The sequence below is a fragment of the Chelon labrosus genome, assembly GCF_963514085.1.
Source record: "Chelon labrosus genome assembly, chromosome: 19".
NCBI classification, from domain to species: domain Eukaryota; kingdom Metazoa; phylum Chordata; class Actinopteri; order Mugiliformes; family Mugilidae; genus Chelon; species Chelon labrosus.
Window position 1 is genome coordinate 20,585,187 of NC_140352.1, and position 18,895 is coordinate 20,604,081.

General features: G+C 43.3%; 1 protein-coding gene across 1 annotated transcript; it reads left to right on the forward strand.

Annotated features, from left to right (window-relative positions):
- Nucleotides 1–342: 342 nt before the first annotated feature.
- Nucleotides 343–2,217, forward strand: LOC311504303 (SCAN domain-containing protein 3-like; the record flags this gene model as incomplete). The annotated part of the gene is made up of 1 exon (XM_084567322.1): nucleotides 343–2,217. The coding sequence occupies one exon, from the start codon at nucleotides 343–345 to the stop codon at nucleotides 2,215–2,217; it is 1,875 nt and encodes a 624-aa protein (XP_084423448.1).
- Between the last annotated feature and the right edge of the window lie 16,678 nt (nucleotides 2,218–18,895).

An 18,895-nucleotide genomic window follows, 5' to 3' on the forward strand; every position in this document is an offset into this window, starting at 1 on the left:
ATTATGCCTTTTTTCTTTTTTGTTTTTTGTTTTATGGCATCGGTGATGTTTGTACGTCAGGGGTCGGCAATTAAGTTTGGCCTCGGGCCAAATATTTTCCAAGCCATTACATGGCGGGCCACAACCAAAACAATGGCTAATATAATGAATTAATAGGGGAGGAGGGGTGATAATGAAAATGATAGGCGATCTTGAAATGACGGAGCAGACGCACTGAGACATTCAAGCGGGCTGATGTAGGTTAAATTTGTGGACTGACCATTGGGGGCGCTATTAATTATATGCCTGTTTGTTAAAAAAAAAAAAAACATTTCCACTTGTTGCTGTTAGCTGTCCGAAAAAATGGCACTATCAAAACATCGCAAGAGAAAAGTTGACAGCGAGAACAGGATCTTTCATGATGAATGGACAGAGAACTATGCCTTCATCCTCCCCAGTTTTGTTAATGCAAAGCCCACATGCCTGATCTGTAACGAGGGTGTCTCTGCATGCAAAGAGTACAATATTAGACGGCACCACGAAACGAAGCATGCTAATTTCAAGGTTGCATTCCCTCAGAAGACAGAGGCACGAAAGCGCAAAATCGAAGCCCTGAAAGGTGCTTATGCACACAGCAACAGGATCCTGGTGCGAGGCCTCACATCCCAACAGAAGGTAACTAGTGCATCTCTGAAAGCGTCCTGGGTGCTCGCAAAGCACGCCAAGCCATTCACTGACGCAGAGGTCTTCAAGGAGATGATGGTGACAGTTTTGGAGGAACTTGATACCAACAAGTCGATGGATGATGTGATCGCGTCAGTGAAACAGATGTCGCTCTCTGCGAGGTCCGCTGCCCGCCGCATAGAAGCGCTGTCTGATGCGGTGCAGGGTGCAATTGTCGACGGTGTCAGTCACGCAAACTACTTTTCCTTAGCCATTGATGAGAGCACTGACAACACAGATGTAGCCCAGTTGTGCGTTTATGTGAGATACTTTGATGAGAAGGATTTCAAGGAAGAGCTGCTGTCTCTAATTCCATTAGAAGGGCACACCACTGGAGATGCTATATTTGCGAAACTGGAAGAGTTGTTTCAGTTGCATTCATTATCATTTGAGAGGGTTAACCTAATCGTGACAGACGGGGCTCCTGCTATGGTGGGAAAGCACAGAGGTCTGGTGAGCAGGCTGAAAGAACTCGCCCCCCAAATGCACGGGCTGCACTGCCTCATCCACCAAAGTGTCCTCTGTGCCAGACTGAATGGCGAGCTAAAGAATGTTATGGACAAAGTGATGAAAGTCATTAATTTTGTCAGAGGTACATCAAGCACCCAGCATAGGCTTTTCCGACAACTTGTGGCTGAGTCAGCAGATGCCGCCCACGATGACTTGCTGCTTCACAATGATGTGCGCTGGTTAAGCAAGGGGAAAGCACTGGATCGCTTCTGTGCGCTACTGAATGAGATCAAAGCGTTCCTTGGAATGAGCAAGAGCAAGGCAGCAGCTGACCATCTTATCCTGCTGGAAGATGAAAAGTTCATGTCCAATGTAGCGTTTTTATCTGACATATTTGGCCACCTAAACCTGCTTAACCTTCAGCTACAGGGGAGAGACAAAACCATCGTGGACATGGTTGAAAAACTGGAGTCATTCACGAGGAAGCTTGAGATACTTGAGGCAGACATATCTGCCGGCAGGCTCCTACATTTCAGCACACTGAAGAAGACAGCAGGAGAAGTGACGGAGCTGATGGTTGACTTCATCAAGAGGCTACGAGCCAACTTCACTTCTCGGTTTGATGACTACTCCATCCCAAAAGACATCATTGACTTTATACGTGACCCTGCAGTAAAACCAGCCGACAACTTCTCTTCCCTGGCGAAAGAAATTATCCCCTCTTTAGATCAGGCTGCGCTGGAAATGGAAATTATTGACTTCCAAACCACCTCAGTTGTGCGAGATGCGCTCAGAAGTGCGGAGTCCGTGAGTGCCTTTTGGATTGGCCTACTATGCTCCGAGGAATACAGCAACCTCAAGAAAGTCGCACTTTACATTCTGACAATGTTCCCTTCCACCTACGTATGTGAGTCGTCCTTCTCAGCTATGAATGCAATAAAAACGCACGAGAGGAATAGACTGACTCACCAAAATCTCGAGAACTGCCTGAGGATTAAAGTGACGTCTATTTCACCAGATATCCAGAAAATAGTGGCCAGCGGGAGATGCCACTTTTCACACTAGGTGAGTAATCTAAACCAGCTATTGTGTCTAAAATCTGAACTGTAGCCTATTTTTAATGAATGTCTCGTTGTAGGCTAGGCATAATTCAGGCCTACAGTAAATGTAGCACGTCTGCTCTGTCGTTTCAGGGGCCGAGCACTCCAGCCCATGGTCGAGTGGATTCAGATTTTTTGCTCTGATTTGCTCCGATTTGACAGTGCAATGCATTGTTATAAGTTTACATTTTTGGTGCCACCACAGTCATAGAAAGGCCTAGCCTAAATAACACGCACGCTACGTTTGAAATTCGTGTTTTACTTTTCACAGTTCTATGTACGTAAATGCCTATGTTTGATGTCTGGCTTGTTTGAAGAAAGTCGTGTTTTAATTTTCACAATAATATGAAGCCTGTCCGTTGTTTGAATGACAACTTGTGTTTTAGAGACGAGTTTGGAGTTTCAGCACCAGGCACTGTCCACTGACTTCATTTGTTTTTGCATGTTGAGCGTTCGCGCTGCACCTCGCTGATGTGCGTATTCACTCTCGTATCCAGTTAAACAAATACGCATTTAGATTGAGGAAATTTTTCTGTTCTGGAAAATGAAGTTTCCAAATAAAGAGCATTTTTGAGACTGGCAGTCCAATTTTTAAAAAGTATATTTTATATTTTTATTTTCTTTCTCTAGTTCAAACAATCTCACGGGCCAGATGTCTTTGCTTGCGGGCCACATCTGGCCCGCGGGCCGCCTATTGCCGACCTATGCTGTAGACGGAACCTTGTCTGGTGCACTGAAAGAACTGCAAGAATCATTTGCATTAATTGATGTATGGCGCACAGTTAACCCTGACAATCGTGAATACTCCTTTTACTCATCGGCACATCTCTCTTACTCAAGGATTGATTATATTTTATTTTCACAACATTTGGTTTGCAATGTCATTGACTGTAAGATCCATCCCATTATTTTATCTGATCATGCTCCCCTGTCTGCTCTTTTTGTTCCAAATGTAACTAATAGTAAAACCAAACAATGGAGATTTAACAACTTGCTACTAAGGGAACAAGACTTTGTATCTATGATTGAGGAAAGAACGCAAGAGTTTTTCAGCATTAACCTTACATCAGTTGTTTCTATTCAGACTGTTTGGGAGGCCTATAAGGCTACGTGTAGGGGCTGGATCATAAGCTATGCTTCGGCTAAGAAAAAGGAGAAAATGGCAAAGAAACAATGTCTAACTAACAAACTCAAAGAACTAGAATCTAAACACATGATGGACTCCACTAACACCCAGTTAAAAATAGCTGTTGATGATGCTAAAACAGAACTTAAAGCTATTTTACATGAAGAAAACGCATTTGCATTATTCCAGCTGCGTCGTAAAAATTATGAATCTGGTGATAAGGCAGGTAAAATGCTTGCACTTAGATTAAAACAACAAGAAAACCGCCAAGCAATTTCAAGTATTTACAATAGTAATGGAGCTTTAGTTAATGATCAGCTTAACATTAATGCAGCTTTCACTGACTTTTATAGTACATTATATCAAACAGAATGTTGTGGGAGTGAAGAGGAAATGGAACGCTTTTTCAAAGATATTAAACTTCCAACTATCTCTGTGCACGAAAGAGATTCACTTGATATTCCAACTTCGGAAAACGAAATCCAACTAGCTATTAAATCATTGTCTACTGGAAAGTGTTGTGGAGATGATGGTTATAGTAGCGAATTCTTTAAGTGCTTCCATGGCGCTCTAACACCCATCATGAAAATGTTATTTAATGACATTATATCAAACCAATCCATGCCATTGACCATGCGGCAGGCATCGATATCCCTGATACCAAAGCCAGGCAAAGACCATCTCCAAATGGGTAATTATAGACCATTGAGCATCCTAAACACGGATTACAAAATATTCGCCAAGGTTCTCGCTATGAGAATTGAAAAGGTAATCCCTTCTCTGATCCACGTTGACCAAACTGGGTTTATAAAAGGCCGCTACGCGTCCAACAATATGAGAAGGCTGCTTCAGATCATGTACGTGGCGGAGACCTCTCGGCACCCAGCGATAGCGGTGTCGCTGGATGCCGAAAAGGCCTTCGACCGAGTAGAATGGAAATACCTGTTTTACGCTCTACCGATGGCTTTGGCCCCTTCATCATGAATTGGATCAAGGCACTATACTTTAAGCCAACTGCCACTGTCAAAACGAATGGCATCAAGTCCAACCCTTTTGAACTTCATCGCTCTACTCGCCAAGGCTGTACTGTGAGCCCTCTAATTTTCATTCTAGCACTTGAACCTCTGGCGTGCGCAATGCGAGCACAAAAGGAAATAAATGGTATTAGAGTCGGTGATTATGAATACAAAGCCAATCTTTTTGCGGATGATATTTTATTGACATTATCAAAACCATGCCAATCAATTCCACAGGTGTTAAAGATCATTGACTATTTTGGTAAATTTTCTGGTTATAGAGTGAATTATAATAAAAGTGAAGCCATCCCCCTTAACAACTCAACTTTTCAATCTCATCTAGGTACCGCCCCCTTTAGCTGGAAATTAAAAGGAATGAAATATCTGGGAATCAAGATCCAGGCCCCTATCGATAAAATGGTTGAGTTAAATGCTCCAGATTTATTAAAGACTATGAGGGAGGACACTAAGAGATGGACCGTGCTGCCTTTATCCCTCTGGGGCAGATCGGAAATAATCAAGATGAACCTTTTACCTAGGCTGACTTTTCTAATGTCTTCTATCCCACTAAAGTTCCCCTCTAGCTGGTTTAAGGAAGTTAACAAAATACTTTTTGGATTCCTTTGGAATTATAAAAAACCTAGGATTAGTCAGAAAAAACTAACCAAACCACGGTCTAGCGGTGGAATGGGGCTACCAGACATCTACCAGTATTATATTGCATTTAACTCACGATATCCTTTACAGTGGGCATATAATAGAGAGAGACAGATGGGAAGCTGGGACTGGCTGGAGGAACAGTTAATATCAAAATATAACAATGAATTGACAGCAACAAGTCTATGGTACAACCCCTCTAAAATTAGAATGAAGAACCCAGTGTTGAAGTTTTCATGTGAAATAGTGACCATCCTACAAAAGCGCCTGTCCTTTAATGGATACTCACTACCTTCATGTCCACTGTGGCATAACCCCTTGTTTGTAGCTGGTGGTGAAATTCTTAGAGACAGATTGTGGCAGCAAAAAAACTTAAGTCACGTGGGACAAATTGTAGACAATGGGAAAATGATAACCTTTAATCACTTAAAAACACAGTTTGGTTTGACCGATTTAAATTTTTTAACATACAATCGAATCTACTCTATTATGAAATCATTGTTGTCCAAGGGTATACAGTTGGGGACGAGTAGAGACTTGGAGAACAAACTAATAGCAGCCATAAAAAGAAAAGGTACTGTGTCTACTATGTATAAATTACTGTCTGTAATGAACCCATGTACAAACTTACAAACTAAATGTCAATGGGAACGTGGCATGGGTTTGCCTATCTCCGAATCACAATGGAATGCAGCACTTAGAAATAGTACAATCATTTCAAAATGTGTCAGATATAAGACGATCCAGTTTAAAATCATTCATAGGGCTTACATGACCCCTGAAACAATGAGTAAAATTGATCCCTTGGTGTCAAATATGTGCTGGCATGGTTGTGGTTCGGTGGGAACACTAATGCATATGCGATGAGTGGGATCTTGATAAACCTGTAATGCCTTGTTTAATAAAATCTGTGAATACAAGTGTGAGAGTTGATGTTGTTTGTGTCCAATGATCTTTCCGCCCTGGTTGACGATTTGTGCCAGTGTGTTCTTTTGTTTGACCGAGAGGTACCCATACCATGACACAATGTTGAACGTCAGCACACTCTCGGTCAGTGATTTGTAGACCATGGTCATTGTGCGCTGGCTGGTGTTGAGGCTCCTGAGTTTCCTCAGAAGGGCCAGGCGCTGTCCCCCTTTTTTGAATATGTAGTCCACATGGTTTTGAAATTGTAGTTGGTGATCTATAATAGTTCCCAGGTATTTGAATTGAGTGACCAGCTCCACTTCCTGACCCTTTATGCTGATTGGCTTGAAGGTAGGCCCAGAGTCTTTGTTACCTCCTCTCCTGCTGCTTCTCAGCCACATCTCCTTGGTCTTGGAGATGTTGAGATCCAGGAAGCTGCTGTCAAACCATGAAATCAGGGTGTTGATGTACTGCAGGTAGGGAGAGCTGTCTGAGTCCGGAAGACAGGCAATTAAAGCCATATCATCAGCATACTTAATGAGGGAGAGGTCACTACTGTTGCACTGTATTTCGTTTGTGTATATGGAGAAAAGCAAAGGGGATAATACACATCCTTGCGGAACACCTGTATTCAGGACAAGAGAGTCAGAGAGGCAGTTCTTAATACAGACTCGCTGGGGCCGGTCTCTCAAAAATTCCCTGATGAGGAGGATCAGGCCACCACTGACTTTCAGGTCACGAAGGCACCCTCGGAGGAGGTGTGGCTGAACGGTATTGAAGGCTGAGGAGAAGTCCATGAAAAGAATACGAGCATGAGTGTTGGGTTTGTCCAGATGACTGTAGATGCTGTTCAAGAGGGTGAGTGTGGCGTCCTCGACCCCTCTGTTGGTTTGGTAGGCAAATTGCCTGCTACCTGGTGGGTCAGTTCATTGTGTATGAGGCGCTCCATACATTTGCTAAGGATGGGTGTAAGAGCAATGGGTCTGAAGTCATTATTTATTTTGGCGTGAGGGGTTTTTGGTACAGGTATGATGGTCGCTGTCTTCCAGGCCTGGGGGTAAAAGTTGGAGTTCAGGAACAGCTGGAACACTTTGGTGATAATTGGTCCCAGTTGGGCTGCACATTCTTTTAATACCCACCCTTTGAGCCCGTCTGGACCAGGGGCCTTGTGAGGATTAACCCCTTGCAGTATGGAGATCACTCTATCCTCCTGAATAATCATTGGGTCAGAGGTCAGTCCAGAGCAGACAGCGTCACACTCACTTTGGAAATCATATTTGTCAAATCTGGAGTAGAATATGTTCAGACTGTTTGCAAGTTGGAGAGGGTCATCACAATGAGAGGTCTGTCTCTGCTCCCTACCCATCATTTTGTTCAGCCCTCTCCATGCATCTCTAGCATTACCTGTCTTCAGTTTCTCCTCAACTTTGTCCTTATAGTCCAATTTGGCTTTTTTGATTTGCCGTCTAACTTCCTTGGTCATCTCCTTTCGCACAAGAAACTGCAAAATAAAATCGTGTACACACTTTTGGAAGAAGCGGCTTTATACTTAATCAATCAACACGATTAAACAATTAATATCTTTTGCAGAATACATGTTGATTTTGCCTGTTCTGTATAGACAAATCCACCGCGAACTCTATGGGCGCTGCCATCTTGCCTGCCGCCATTACTGCGTGCCTGCGAAGTGTGACGGTGTACAGTACAGAGTACAGTACAGTACAGTACAGTTGCCGGTACCCTCTAATGACATTTCAATGAAAGCGGATCCTGCTCATGAAAGAAAATGTCTGGTGAAAGGGAACATTGGGTAGATGATGTCAGGCAGTGGCCAAAACTTACCGATAAAGGTAATTTACTGACAACATAATGTATTAATGTAAAAATGCGTCAGCCAAATGTAATGTAATGTCATTGAGACGTGTAGCTATAAGGCTAAGCTTAATTGATGACAACAATAAAACTGAGCGTCATTCTACACTAGCTGTGTTGCTAATATGTTCACAATTTACTGACAACATAATGTATTAATGTAAAAATGCATCAGCCAAATGTAATGTAATGTAATTAAGACGTGTATTAATTGATGACAACAATAAAACCGAACGTCATTCTACACTAGCTGTGTTGCTAATATGTTCACAAGTTGCAAATAACTATTAGCCACGACCAGTTGTAGCAATAAAATATCCTACATCTAGGAATAAATAGAATAATAATAGAATAAATATTCTACATGTACATCTACATCTAGTTATATAGAATAACCAGGAACTCTGTGTAATCCGTATGGCCGTAAACATGGACAGTCGATGTGCAATAAAGGTTCGTGAATTTCACAAACAGTTTTATTCCAGGCCTGTAGTTTTGTGCTGTTGTTAAAACAGCCAACCACACAACATGATCTTCCCGGCATCACTGGACAGCATACGTACTAAAAAAACTAAATAAAAATAACATTTCGTACAGCTAACATCTGCTACAGCCGCCTACAGGACCAACACGCTACTTCCGCTATTTCCTTAGCAGCAAGGCACGCAGTAATGGCGGCGCTGCTTTACTTCCGTGTTTCGCCGGATTTGTCTATACATTGCAATATACACTACCAGTCACCTGAAATGGTTTTCACTCAGGCCTTTATGGTCAAATAGCTGCTACAAAACCACGACTAAGGAAAAGCAACAAGCAGAAGAGATTTGTTTGGGTCAAGAAACACAAGGAATGGACATTAGACTAGTGGAAATCTGTGGTTTGATCTGATGAGTCCAAATTTGAGATTTTTGGTTCCAACCACCGTGTCTTTGTGCGACGCAGAAAAGGCGAACGATTGGTCTCTACATGCATGGTTCCAACCGTGCAGCATGGAGGAGGAAGTGTGATGGTGTGGGGGGGCTTTGCTGGTGACACTGTTGGGGATTTATTCAAAATTGAAGGCATAGAATGGGCTGTGTTCAGGCTGTGTAAGGGCTATTTGACCAAGAAGGAGAGTGATGGAGTGCTGCACCAGGTGACCTGGCCTCCACAGTCACCTGACCTAAATCCCAATGGAGATGGTTTGGGATGAGACGAACCGCAGAGTGAAGGCAAAAGGGCCAACAAGTGCTCAGCATCTCTGGGAACTCCTTTTAAGATTCTTGGAAAACCATCTCAGGTGACTACCTCATGAAGCTCATCAAGAGAATTCCAAGAGTGTGCAAAGCAGTAATCAAAGCAAAGGGTGGCTATTTTGAAGAATCTAAAATATGAGTTACACTGCGTTCCAAATTATTATGCAGATTGTATTTAAGGGTTAGGGTTAGGGTTAAGAGTCATAAAGATTATTTTTTTTGCTTTTCAATTAAACTCATGGATGCTACTGTATCTCAGGACTCTTTGAATCAGTGAAATCAATCTCAGACACCTGTGATAATTAGTTTGCCAGGTGAGGCCAAATAAAGGAAAAACTACTGAAAGACGTTCCACATTATTAAGCAAACCACTATTTTCAAGCAATATGGGAAAGAAAAAGGATCTCTGCTGCCGAAAAGCGTGAAATAGTTGAATGACGGTATGAAAACCTTAGATATTTCACGAAAACTTAAGCGTGATCATCGTACTGTTAAGAGATCTGCGGCTGATTCAGAGCACACACAGGTTCGTGCAGACAAAGACACAATGAGGAAGGTTTCTGCCAGACAAATACATACAGAGCAGCTGCTAAAATGCCGTTACAAAGCAGCAAACAGGTATCTGAAGCTGCTGGTGCCTCTGGAGTCATGTGAACATCAAGGTGTAGGATCCTCCAGAGTCTTACAGTTATGCATAAGCCTTCTATTCGGCCACCCTAAACTAACGCTCACTAGCAGAAACGTCAGCAGTGGGCCCAGAAATACATGAAGACTCATTTTTAAACTTGTTCACGGATGAGTGCTGTGCAACCTTGGATGGTCCAGATGGATGGAGTCGTGGATGGTTGATGGACGGCCACCATGTCCCAACAAGGCTGCAACAACAGCAAGGAGGAGGGGAAGTCATGTATAGGGCCGGAATCATGGGGAGAGAGCTGGTCGGCCCCTTTAGGGTCCCAGTAGGTGTGAAAATGACCTCTGAAAAGTATGTGGAGTTTCTGACTGACCACTTTCTTCCATGGTACAAAAAGAAGAACAGTGCTTTCCATAACAAAATTATCTTCATGCATGACAATGCACCATCTCCATGCTGCAAGGAATACCTCTGCATCATTGGCTGCTATGGGCATAAAAGGAGAGAAACTCATGGTGTGGCCCCCATCCTTCCCTGACCTCAACCCTACTGAGAACCTTTGGAGCATACTCAAGCAAAAGATCTATGAGGGTGGGAGGCAGTTCACATCCAAACAGCAGCTCTGGGAGGCTATTCTGACATCCTGCAAAGAAATCCAAGCAGAAACTCTCCAAAAACTCGCAAGTTCAGTGGATGCAAGAATTGTGAAGCTGTTATCAAATAAGGGATTACATGTTAAAATGTAACTTGACCTGTTAAGATGTTTTTGATTGAAATAGCTTTTGATTTCAGTAAATATGACCTCCTAATGCTGAAAAATTCAACAAATGAGCATTTTCACCCAGACAGTTCAGTTCTTTACAACCTATAAAATGTTTCGAAACTCTGTTGTGCGTAAGAATTTGGAACAGAGCATTTTAAGTTTTTTTATTTTTGAAAAAAGTACTGTTATCATTGGGAGGTTTGTTCAATAACATTGGAACATTGGAATTATACTCTTCTTTGACTTGAAAATTATGCTGTCATTTAAGAAAATCAGAGAAAAATATCATTTGCATGATAATTTGGAACGTGGTGTTGTGACGGCCCCAGGCCTGGGTTCAATGTATTGCTGTGCAGTGTACTGTGGGTGTATTTACTTGTTGCAGGTTGGAAGCTGTATATTGTATATGGCATGTAGCATCCAAAGCCAAATGCTTACATAATACAATATGATATTGTAATCATTATGATATAGGTAGGACATTCAATTAAAAAAGAAACATGACTTACAACGTTGTAAACAGGCTGTGGATGTTAAAATTAGAGGTGGGTAAACTATGAATTCGTGAGCCGGTGATTAAATTTAAAAATGACGCTGCAATGTGGTGAGTGCGCCCAAAACATTGGCATTTCCTTTTAGAAAAGAGAACCACTTACAACTCACGATACGTTTGTTGATTGGGTACTGCTAGCTGCAGAGTAGCCTATCAGAGCAAGACAACGCAGCTGCCCTGTTTACACAAGCAAATCAATCAGTATCAGCGACTATCGGAAGATTTGTCACTTCAGGGGGAGTTAGCTAGATTTCGGCTAGGTAGCTAGCGGGGAAGCTCCGTGGAAGGCCGCGTCGGCCTGGTTGCACACTGGTGAGTCTTGGCGCTTACATTCTCGTGTGTTAAACTTGTAATGGATGAAGTTGTTAACGCATTTGCGCGGACGCCAGCTGAATCGGTTTTGGATGAATGTACAAAAGATCAGTTGATTAAAATAGCTCGTCACTGCAACATTGATGTTGGTGATAAACGACTAAAAGAGACGGTGAAGGCAAATTTAAAGTTCAAGTTGTTGAAAATTAATGTGTTGGGTGTGGAAGAGGCTGCCCAGCAAAGAAAAATCTCATTTGGAGTTTGCTCGTGAGTTGTCAACTCGGTTTGACCGGTGGTGTACTGCAGCCGAGGTTGACTCTTACGATGGTCTGAGGGATCTCATGATTTTGGAACAGTTCAAAAATTCTGTGGGGCGCATTGCAACATACATCAGCGAGCGTAAAGTTACGACGGCAGCTGAAGCGGCCGCACTGGCTGATGACTATGTGTCAACACATCATGGTAGCGATACCTGGTATCCGAGTTCGCGCGGGGCTGGCGCACATAGGGAAAATTTCTCCACAGAAGGTGCATGGTCCAGTCCTCCAGTCAGAAATGGTTGGGCGAATCAGAGAAATGACCGGGGCGCTCGGGAAGCTGACAAACTCTGTAATTACTGTCACAACCGAAGTCACTGGAAAAGAGACTGTTATGCGTTTAGAGCTAAGAGTAACACTGGAGCGAGTGTAAGTCCCAAGCCGGCATTGTGTGTTGGACCTGGTCCTAACCCGGTGTTGAAGACTCAAGGTGGTGAGTTGAAACCGCAGGTTAGTCAAGTTCTGCTGTCTTATTTGCCTTTCATCAGTGATGGGAGTGATGGTGGGAAGTGATGAAAAAGTGCATATTAAGGGTGTATTCACACCTGCCTTGTTTAGTTCGATTAAAACGAACTCAAGTTCGTTTCCTTGCTTGGTTCGGACCTTTTTGACTGGTGTGAATACAATCACTCGAACTCTGGTGCGGACCAAACAAGCGGACCGAGACCCAGCTGAGGAGGTGGTCTCGGAGCGGTTCCTACCGAACCCTGGTGCGGTTCCTTTATGGTGTGAAAGCAGCCCGACCTCGATCCGACCCAAGTTGCAAAAATCTACCTTTTTGGATTTGATTTTTGATTTTTGGGAAATGTAGGATAGCCCAGTGACACACACAACAGAGAGAGACACGTGAAGCAAACAAACGCAGGTAGGTTAGATAGAGATGAGCCGTTGCAAAATAACGAGCATGATATGGTTAAACTCATGTTGCATCAAACGGTCTTGACGCTCGAGCACAAGCTGTAAGTTTATAAACCATATTGCTAGCATAATAACAAGTAGACCTACAGTACGCAAAGTCTCCATTGTAGCCTATTTACGTGGGACATTTGGCTTCCTTCTTTACCCCGCCTATACGTTTACCAGCCAATGGCTGAACGACCTTAGCACATGTGTTTTTGTTTATAAATTCTGGTCCGGTTGCAATTAATCACAGTGTGAAAGCGAACCGCACTAAAAAAAAAAAAAAAAAAAAAAAAAATTGGTCCGGACCAAAGCAAGTGAACTAACGGACCTTCCTGGTGTGAATACGCCCTTATTGCGTGACACAGCAGGTTTAAATTCCTTCATTGTAGCATCAGCTCTACCTTTTTCACAGGAGTCCTTTACAGGTACTTGTATATCGGTGCTCGGGATTGGGATGCGCGTACTGCAGGTGCCTCAGCATAAAATTATGTTGTCTTGTGATCTGTTTCAGGGTGAGGTGGTAGTCAGTGCGCCCAGCTCTGCCTGTAGATGGCGTGACGATGATTCTGGATAATGATATAGCGGGGAATCGAGTGTGGACAGATGTTCCACCTCCTATCATTGCTTCAACGCCACTGGTTACCAGTGAGCCTGTCAAAAATGTAACGAATTTGCCTGAGGTGTTTGGTTCGTGTGCTGTTATGTGCGGTATGAAACGTGCCCAGTTGGTTGAGGCAGAGTCCATGGACAAGGATGACAAGTCACAACAGCATGAGGTCACCTCTATTAATGTTCCTTGGTCTGTTTCTCACAGTGAATTGGTGTCGGAGCAGCGTGCTGACAGTTCTCTCAGGAGTTTGCTGGACATGGCTACCTCTTCTGGTGAGGTAAACAACCCTCACTGTTATTTTATTCAGAATGAGGTGTTGATGAGAAAGTGGGTGCCCCAGGGTGAACATGTTGTGGGTGAACCTATTTACCAAGTTGTGGCGCCTTCCAAGTTTCGTAGCCTGGTGTTGCAGATTTCCCACGATGAGTCTGGTCACCGGGGCGTCAGGAAGACGTACAATCGCATCTTGAGGTATCTCTTTTGGCCACGATTGGAGAGAGACATTTCTGATTACATCAAAACATGTCATACATGTCAACTAACCAGCAAGTCTAAGCAGAGCCTGAAGGCTGTGCCAATGTGTCCGATTCCAGCTGTAAGTCAGCCCTTTGAAAATGTGATGTCTGTTCAGGGCAGGGTGAAAAAACTTTATCATCGCCAGGTGGAAAATCGTGTTTTTGATCCTGGGATCAGGTGCTGGCTCTATTGCCTGTCACCTATCCATTTCAAGCTAAGTTTTCTGGCCTATATTCACTGGTGGAAAAGGTGTCGGATCAGAATTATGTGATGACTACTCCCAATCGCAGGTCACCAACTCAACTCTGTCATGTTAACTTGTTAAAACCTTGCTACACCCGTGCATTGCAATTAACGGAGCAGAAAGCGCAGGTGTCTTGTGCCCACCCTGTCTGTTTCAGCGTCAGTGTCCCCACAGGCTGCAACAGAGCAAGAGGGTGAAGACTTAATGGGTCCTGATGAAGCTGTACTGTGTGGTCATCTGAAGAACACTGAAGTTTTGCGAAATCTGGATGGTTTGCGGTCTCATTTGGAGGTGTCGAGGCGTGGTCAAGTAATAGACTTGATAAGACGGTATCAAGGTCCTTTTGGTGACACACCTTCCGGTACACATTTGGTGGAACATGATATAGATGTTGGGGATTGTAAACCTATTAAGCAGAGGTTGTATTGTGTCCATCCGAAGAGGCGCAAGTACCAGGTCAAGGGACGAAACAATGTAGGGCCAAATTGTGTCTCAGGCCCCTTGTTAGTGATTATATGTATTGTTTCGTTTTTTTGCTCTCCACTTTAGCCTCATCTTTCTTGGTCTCTCTCCTCTTAAATTAGCTTCAAGGATCCAGTTGCTGAGGTAGTGGGAGAACTGAAGTTTGTGTGGACATAAGTGGTGAATTATTATTATTATTATTATTATTATTATCAGTGATGGGCAGTAGCGTTGCTACTTGTAGCGACGCTACTAGCTTAACTACTTTTGTCAGTAGCTTGGCAGTTACGTCGCTATTTACAAAACCAAGTAACTTTTCAGTAGCTAAGCTCTTTTATTGATCAAGTAGCGCGGTAGCGTCCTCGAAAGCTAATGTCTCCTGGACATTTCTGACATTTCACACAACAGCATTTCCCTGCAGCCATCAAACACATAAACTAGGAAAACAGGATGTTTCTGTGTCGACAAAAACACGCCGGGTACAAGCGCATGCGTAGGCCTACAGAATGTTCACGGTGACGACATAGACAAGCGACACACACACACTGGAGAGAAAAGAGAATGGCAGAGAGCCCAAGATCCGTGGAAGAGCATGGTTGTGAACGACGACTTTGTTTGTGATGGACGTCCTTACTGTTTTGTGCCAGAGTATACGGATGAGGAGCTCGTTGAAAGGAGGATGCAGAGGCAAAGAGAGGAACAGCTGGCCAAAGAACAACAAACCGCTGCACGCGAATAGATAACAGGTAACTGTATGGCAAAGTCTTTTCCGAACAGATATGGCTTTTAGTCTCTCTGCTCCCCAACTAGCTGACCTCATCACCATCACAGTCCTCCATCACAGTTATCGCTGCCTGAGATCACACTCCACTGCTTTCTCTTGGCACGCTCTTTGTCTCTGGTGACCGACACCACTTTCCTTTTTGTACAAAGGCAAAGTTGAAAAGACTTTCTTTCTCCTGCTGCAGGTGTTGGCAACAAACTCTCCTTGCAGAGTTCCGCTTGATGAAATAGCAAAGTTAATGATGTTGTTGTCTTCTGTTCTTGAGGAACTTTCCCGTGTCTGTGAGGAGGTGTTTACATCTCTCAAGAGTGCTACATAACAGAACTAGATTTGATAAATCGATTTCCTTGCCATCTTTCTGTTCCCTACAGTGAGATGGAGCTCAAGTGCTCCCTGGAGATCCTGCTGGAGCTGGAGATGAACATCACTGACAGAGGACCCAATCCATTCACCTCCCAGAAACCAGAGCAGGTCCATGCGTGCCCTAACAAACCCCCGGTCTACTGCAACTCTCACTACGTCTGTTTCCAGGGTCTGCTGCCTCAAGAGGACTTTGAGGGTCGGGATGCAGACAGTTAACATTTCATCATCGAGCACGTCAAAGCCTTCAAGATTTGAAGGCTTTGCATGATTTCCTGCAGCCCTTAAGAGATGGACATTTCTCTGCTATGCTGTTACACCAATATGCTTGGAAAAATACACATTTACTATGTCGAAACGGCGCTAAACACCCACCTTTGAGGGATTTCTGTAATCTGCCTTATTAATTCATTGTATTAGAATTCAAAGTTCATTTTAAGGCTCAAAGGTTTCTACTCCGTTGGTGCCCAGAGGTGACATGCTCCACGCATATAAAGGGTCATTGTCATGCATGCATAGTGAGACTGAAATGACTCATCACGTGGTGGCTTCCTGTGTTTTGTTCTGCGGCTAGACCAATCTCACAATGGCCGCATGAAATCAGATCATATGCATACTAATGGAACACATAATCAGAAAATTAAACCTGAATAAATTACAGTGTGCCACACGAGATTAATTTCATTTGGTTGTTCATTTTTCTTCTTTATCGTGAGATTCTGTTTCTCGTATTGAAGAAGTCGCTGCACCTCGAATGGTGAATCTGGAATGTTGTTGTTGGCGCTGTGTGTCGGCAGTGGATATTCTAAGAAGGTCAAGACCCCTGCAACACTTGTAGTGAATGGAACAACTTTATTAGATTGACACGTTTGGTTTCTCTTTAAAGTGAAAAAAACAAAACAAAAAACATTCATATACATATGTGCCGATGGGGCACCTGCAAAATGGCCGTACAATTAACAATATACACCGATCAGGCATAACATTATGACCACCTTCCTAATATTGTGTAGGTCTCCCTTGTGCCTCCAAAACAGTTGTGACTCACAGAGAATGGACATGGGTCTTCTGAGGATGTCCTGTGGTGTCTGGCAACACAATGTTGTTAGTGGGGGGCCTTTGGGTCCTATGGTTTGAGGGGTGGGGCCTCTGTGGATCATCCCACAGATACTTGATCAGTTTGGGATCTAGTGAATTTGGAGGCCTGAGGGGTATTGCACAAAACCAAGATAAGGGATTAAGCCGGGATATGTTGGTTATCCTGGCTTAATTTAGCCTCAAGTCGGTTGCATGAAAGCAGCTCAGACTTAACCCGGCCAAGTTACTATGGTGATTTATTCTCTGAAGCTAGCCTGCTCAGACCAGGCTAACAGCCAGGCTAAGATTAATCCTGGTGATCCACCTGTATTTCCACTGTCAATCCTGTGAGGAATTAATGTGTTTTACAGCGTGTCCATGGTCTTTCTAAGTATGTTGCATCATTTTAATTATCCTGTATTAAAATATTACATATATATAGTCATTTCTCAATTCATTTAAATCTGTTGGCTGTTTGTAATTGCAATAGTCTTTTTATATTGATTTAAGTGGTAGTATTATTACTCAGGCCAAGTGTTATATTGCTATGACTGCTTGTCAAATTGCCGTCAGAGGTTTCATAAATATGTGTTTTATTGCAGTAATTGAGATTACAAAACACAGCTGATGAAGTTGCAAAGTTTTCAGTGAAATCTGCGACAAGGGCAATATGGCATTTAGGCGTGAAAGAGTCTTCCGGGACAGGTCAGACCCGTTGGCCTTTGGAGATGACTATCTCATTGAAAGATACAGATTCTCAGGCGATGGACTAAGATATTTATGTAGGCTGCTGGGTCCAAAAATACAGCACCAGACAGCGCGAAGCCATGCTCTCACTGTACCACAGATGGTCTGTGTTACATTGAGATGGTTTGCAAGTAGGAGCTTCCTTTATTCTGTTCGGGATGCAGAAGAACCTCAATTAAGGAACCATTTGCCGCACAATAAGACGTGTTTGTCTGGCGCTGAAATCATTTAGCAACATATTCATCACCTTCCCTGGCCACAGAAGACCCCTCTACATCAAGGAGGAGTTTTACAAGATTGCAGGTAACCTCAATTTCAATGTGCAACCATTAGTTTCTAATTTGATCAGTCACAGTTGGATACTCACTATTCTTTGTTACAGCTTTCCCTAACGTCATTGGTGCAGTGGATTGCACACATGTAAGGATCAAACGCCCCTCAGGAGAACATGAGGGAGATTACATTAACAGGAAATCCTTCCACAGCATCAATGTTCAGGTAAGATTGATTTGTGGTTATGCCCTACAGAAATTAATTCTGTGCATTTAATGACCTTAATACGTTACAACTTAACATTTCAGATGATCTGTGATGCTGACTGCCTTGTGAGCAATTTCGAGGCAAAGTGGCCTGGCTCAGTGCACGACTCCAGAGTCTTTCGGGCTAGTCCAATTTACGAGTGGCTTTCACAAGGTAAGCCACACATTTTTTTTTATTTGTACTGTAAGCACCTTGGACATCGTGTGTGTAACTCTGCTGTGTTTTCTAAATGATATCTTGTATTGTCAGGCGAATTCTCTGGTGTGCTGCTGGGAGACAAAGGATACGCCTGCGAGTCATTCCTCTTGACTCCCCTTGCGGACCCACAAACCCCACCACAGTAGGCCTACAACCATGCACACAATAAAACAAGGGCTCGAGTCGAGATGACATTCGGCCTTCTGAAATCTCGGTTTCAGTGCCCGCACTACCTGAGGGTTCCCCCGGACACGGCCTGTGACGTTATGGCTGCATGTGTAGTACTGCATAACATTGTAGGCCCCCCGAGTGGCTGTTGATGTTGACTGGGAAAATGCTCCCATCTTCCCAGACAACACTAATGGCAGACTCGTGAGGGAGCAATATATTGCAAGTTTTTTCACTTAATTTTTGGATTTAGCCTCTCTTTAGTTAATAAAAGATCTTAAATGTCACTTTTTGTTGTGTGCATTTTGCTTAGCATTGGTGGCTCTTTTAAATTCTACTTTACATTCATGAAAGAGGGAGGACACCACAATGTTTTCTAGTTTTTAAAAAAAACAAAAACAAATTATTGATTGATTTATTGATTTGATTGTGTTCCATGTGCACTAGTGCTACAATATGTACCTTGTATGAAGCGGACAGCTTCTGTGGCTGGGACAGAGTCGGTTACTGTCCCTCCCTGATCCCCTCCATCACTGGCCTCCCTTTATTTAAAGTCACTTACCAGCCTGCAAAATGTTCTTATATTTAATTTTAACTTGCTGCCAGCCCCTTTTATGGCCAGACAAGTTTGTTCTTTATTAAA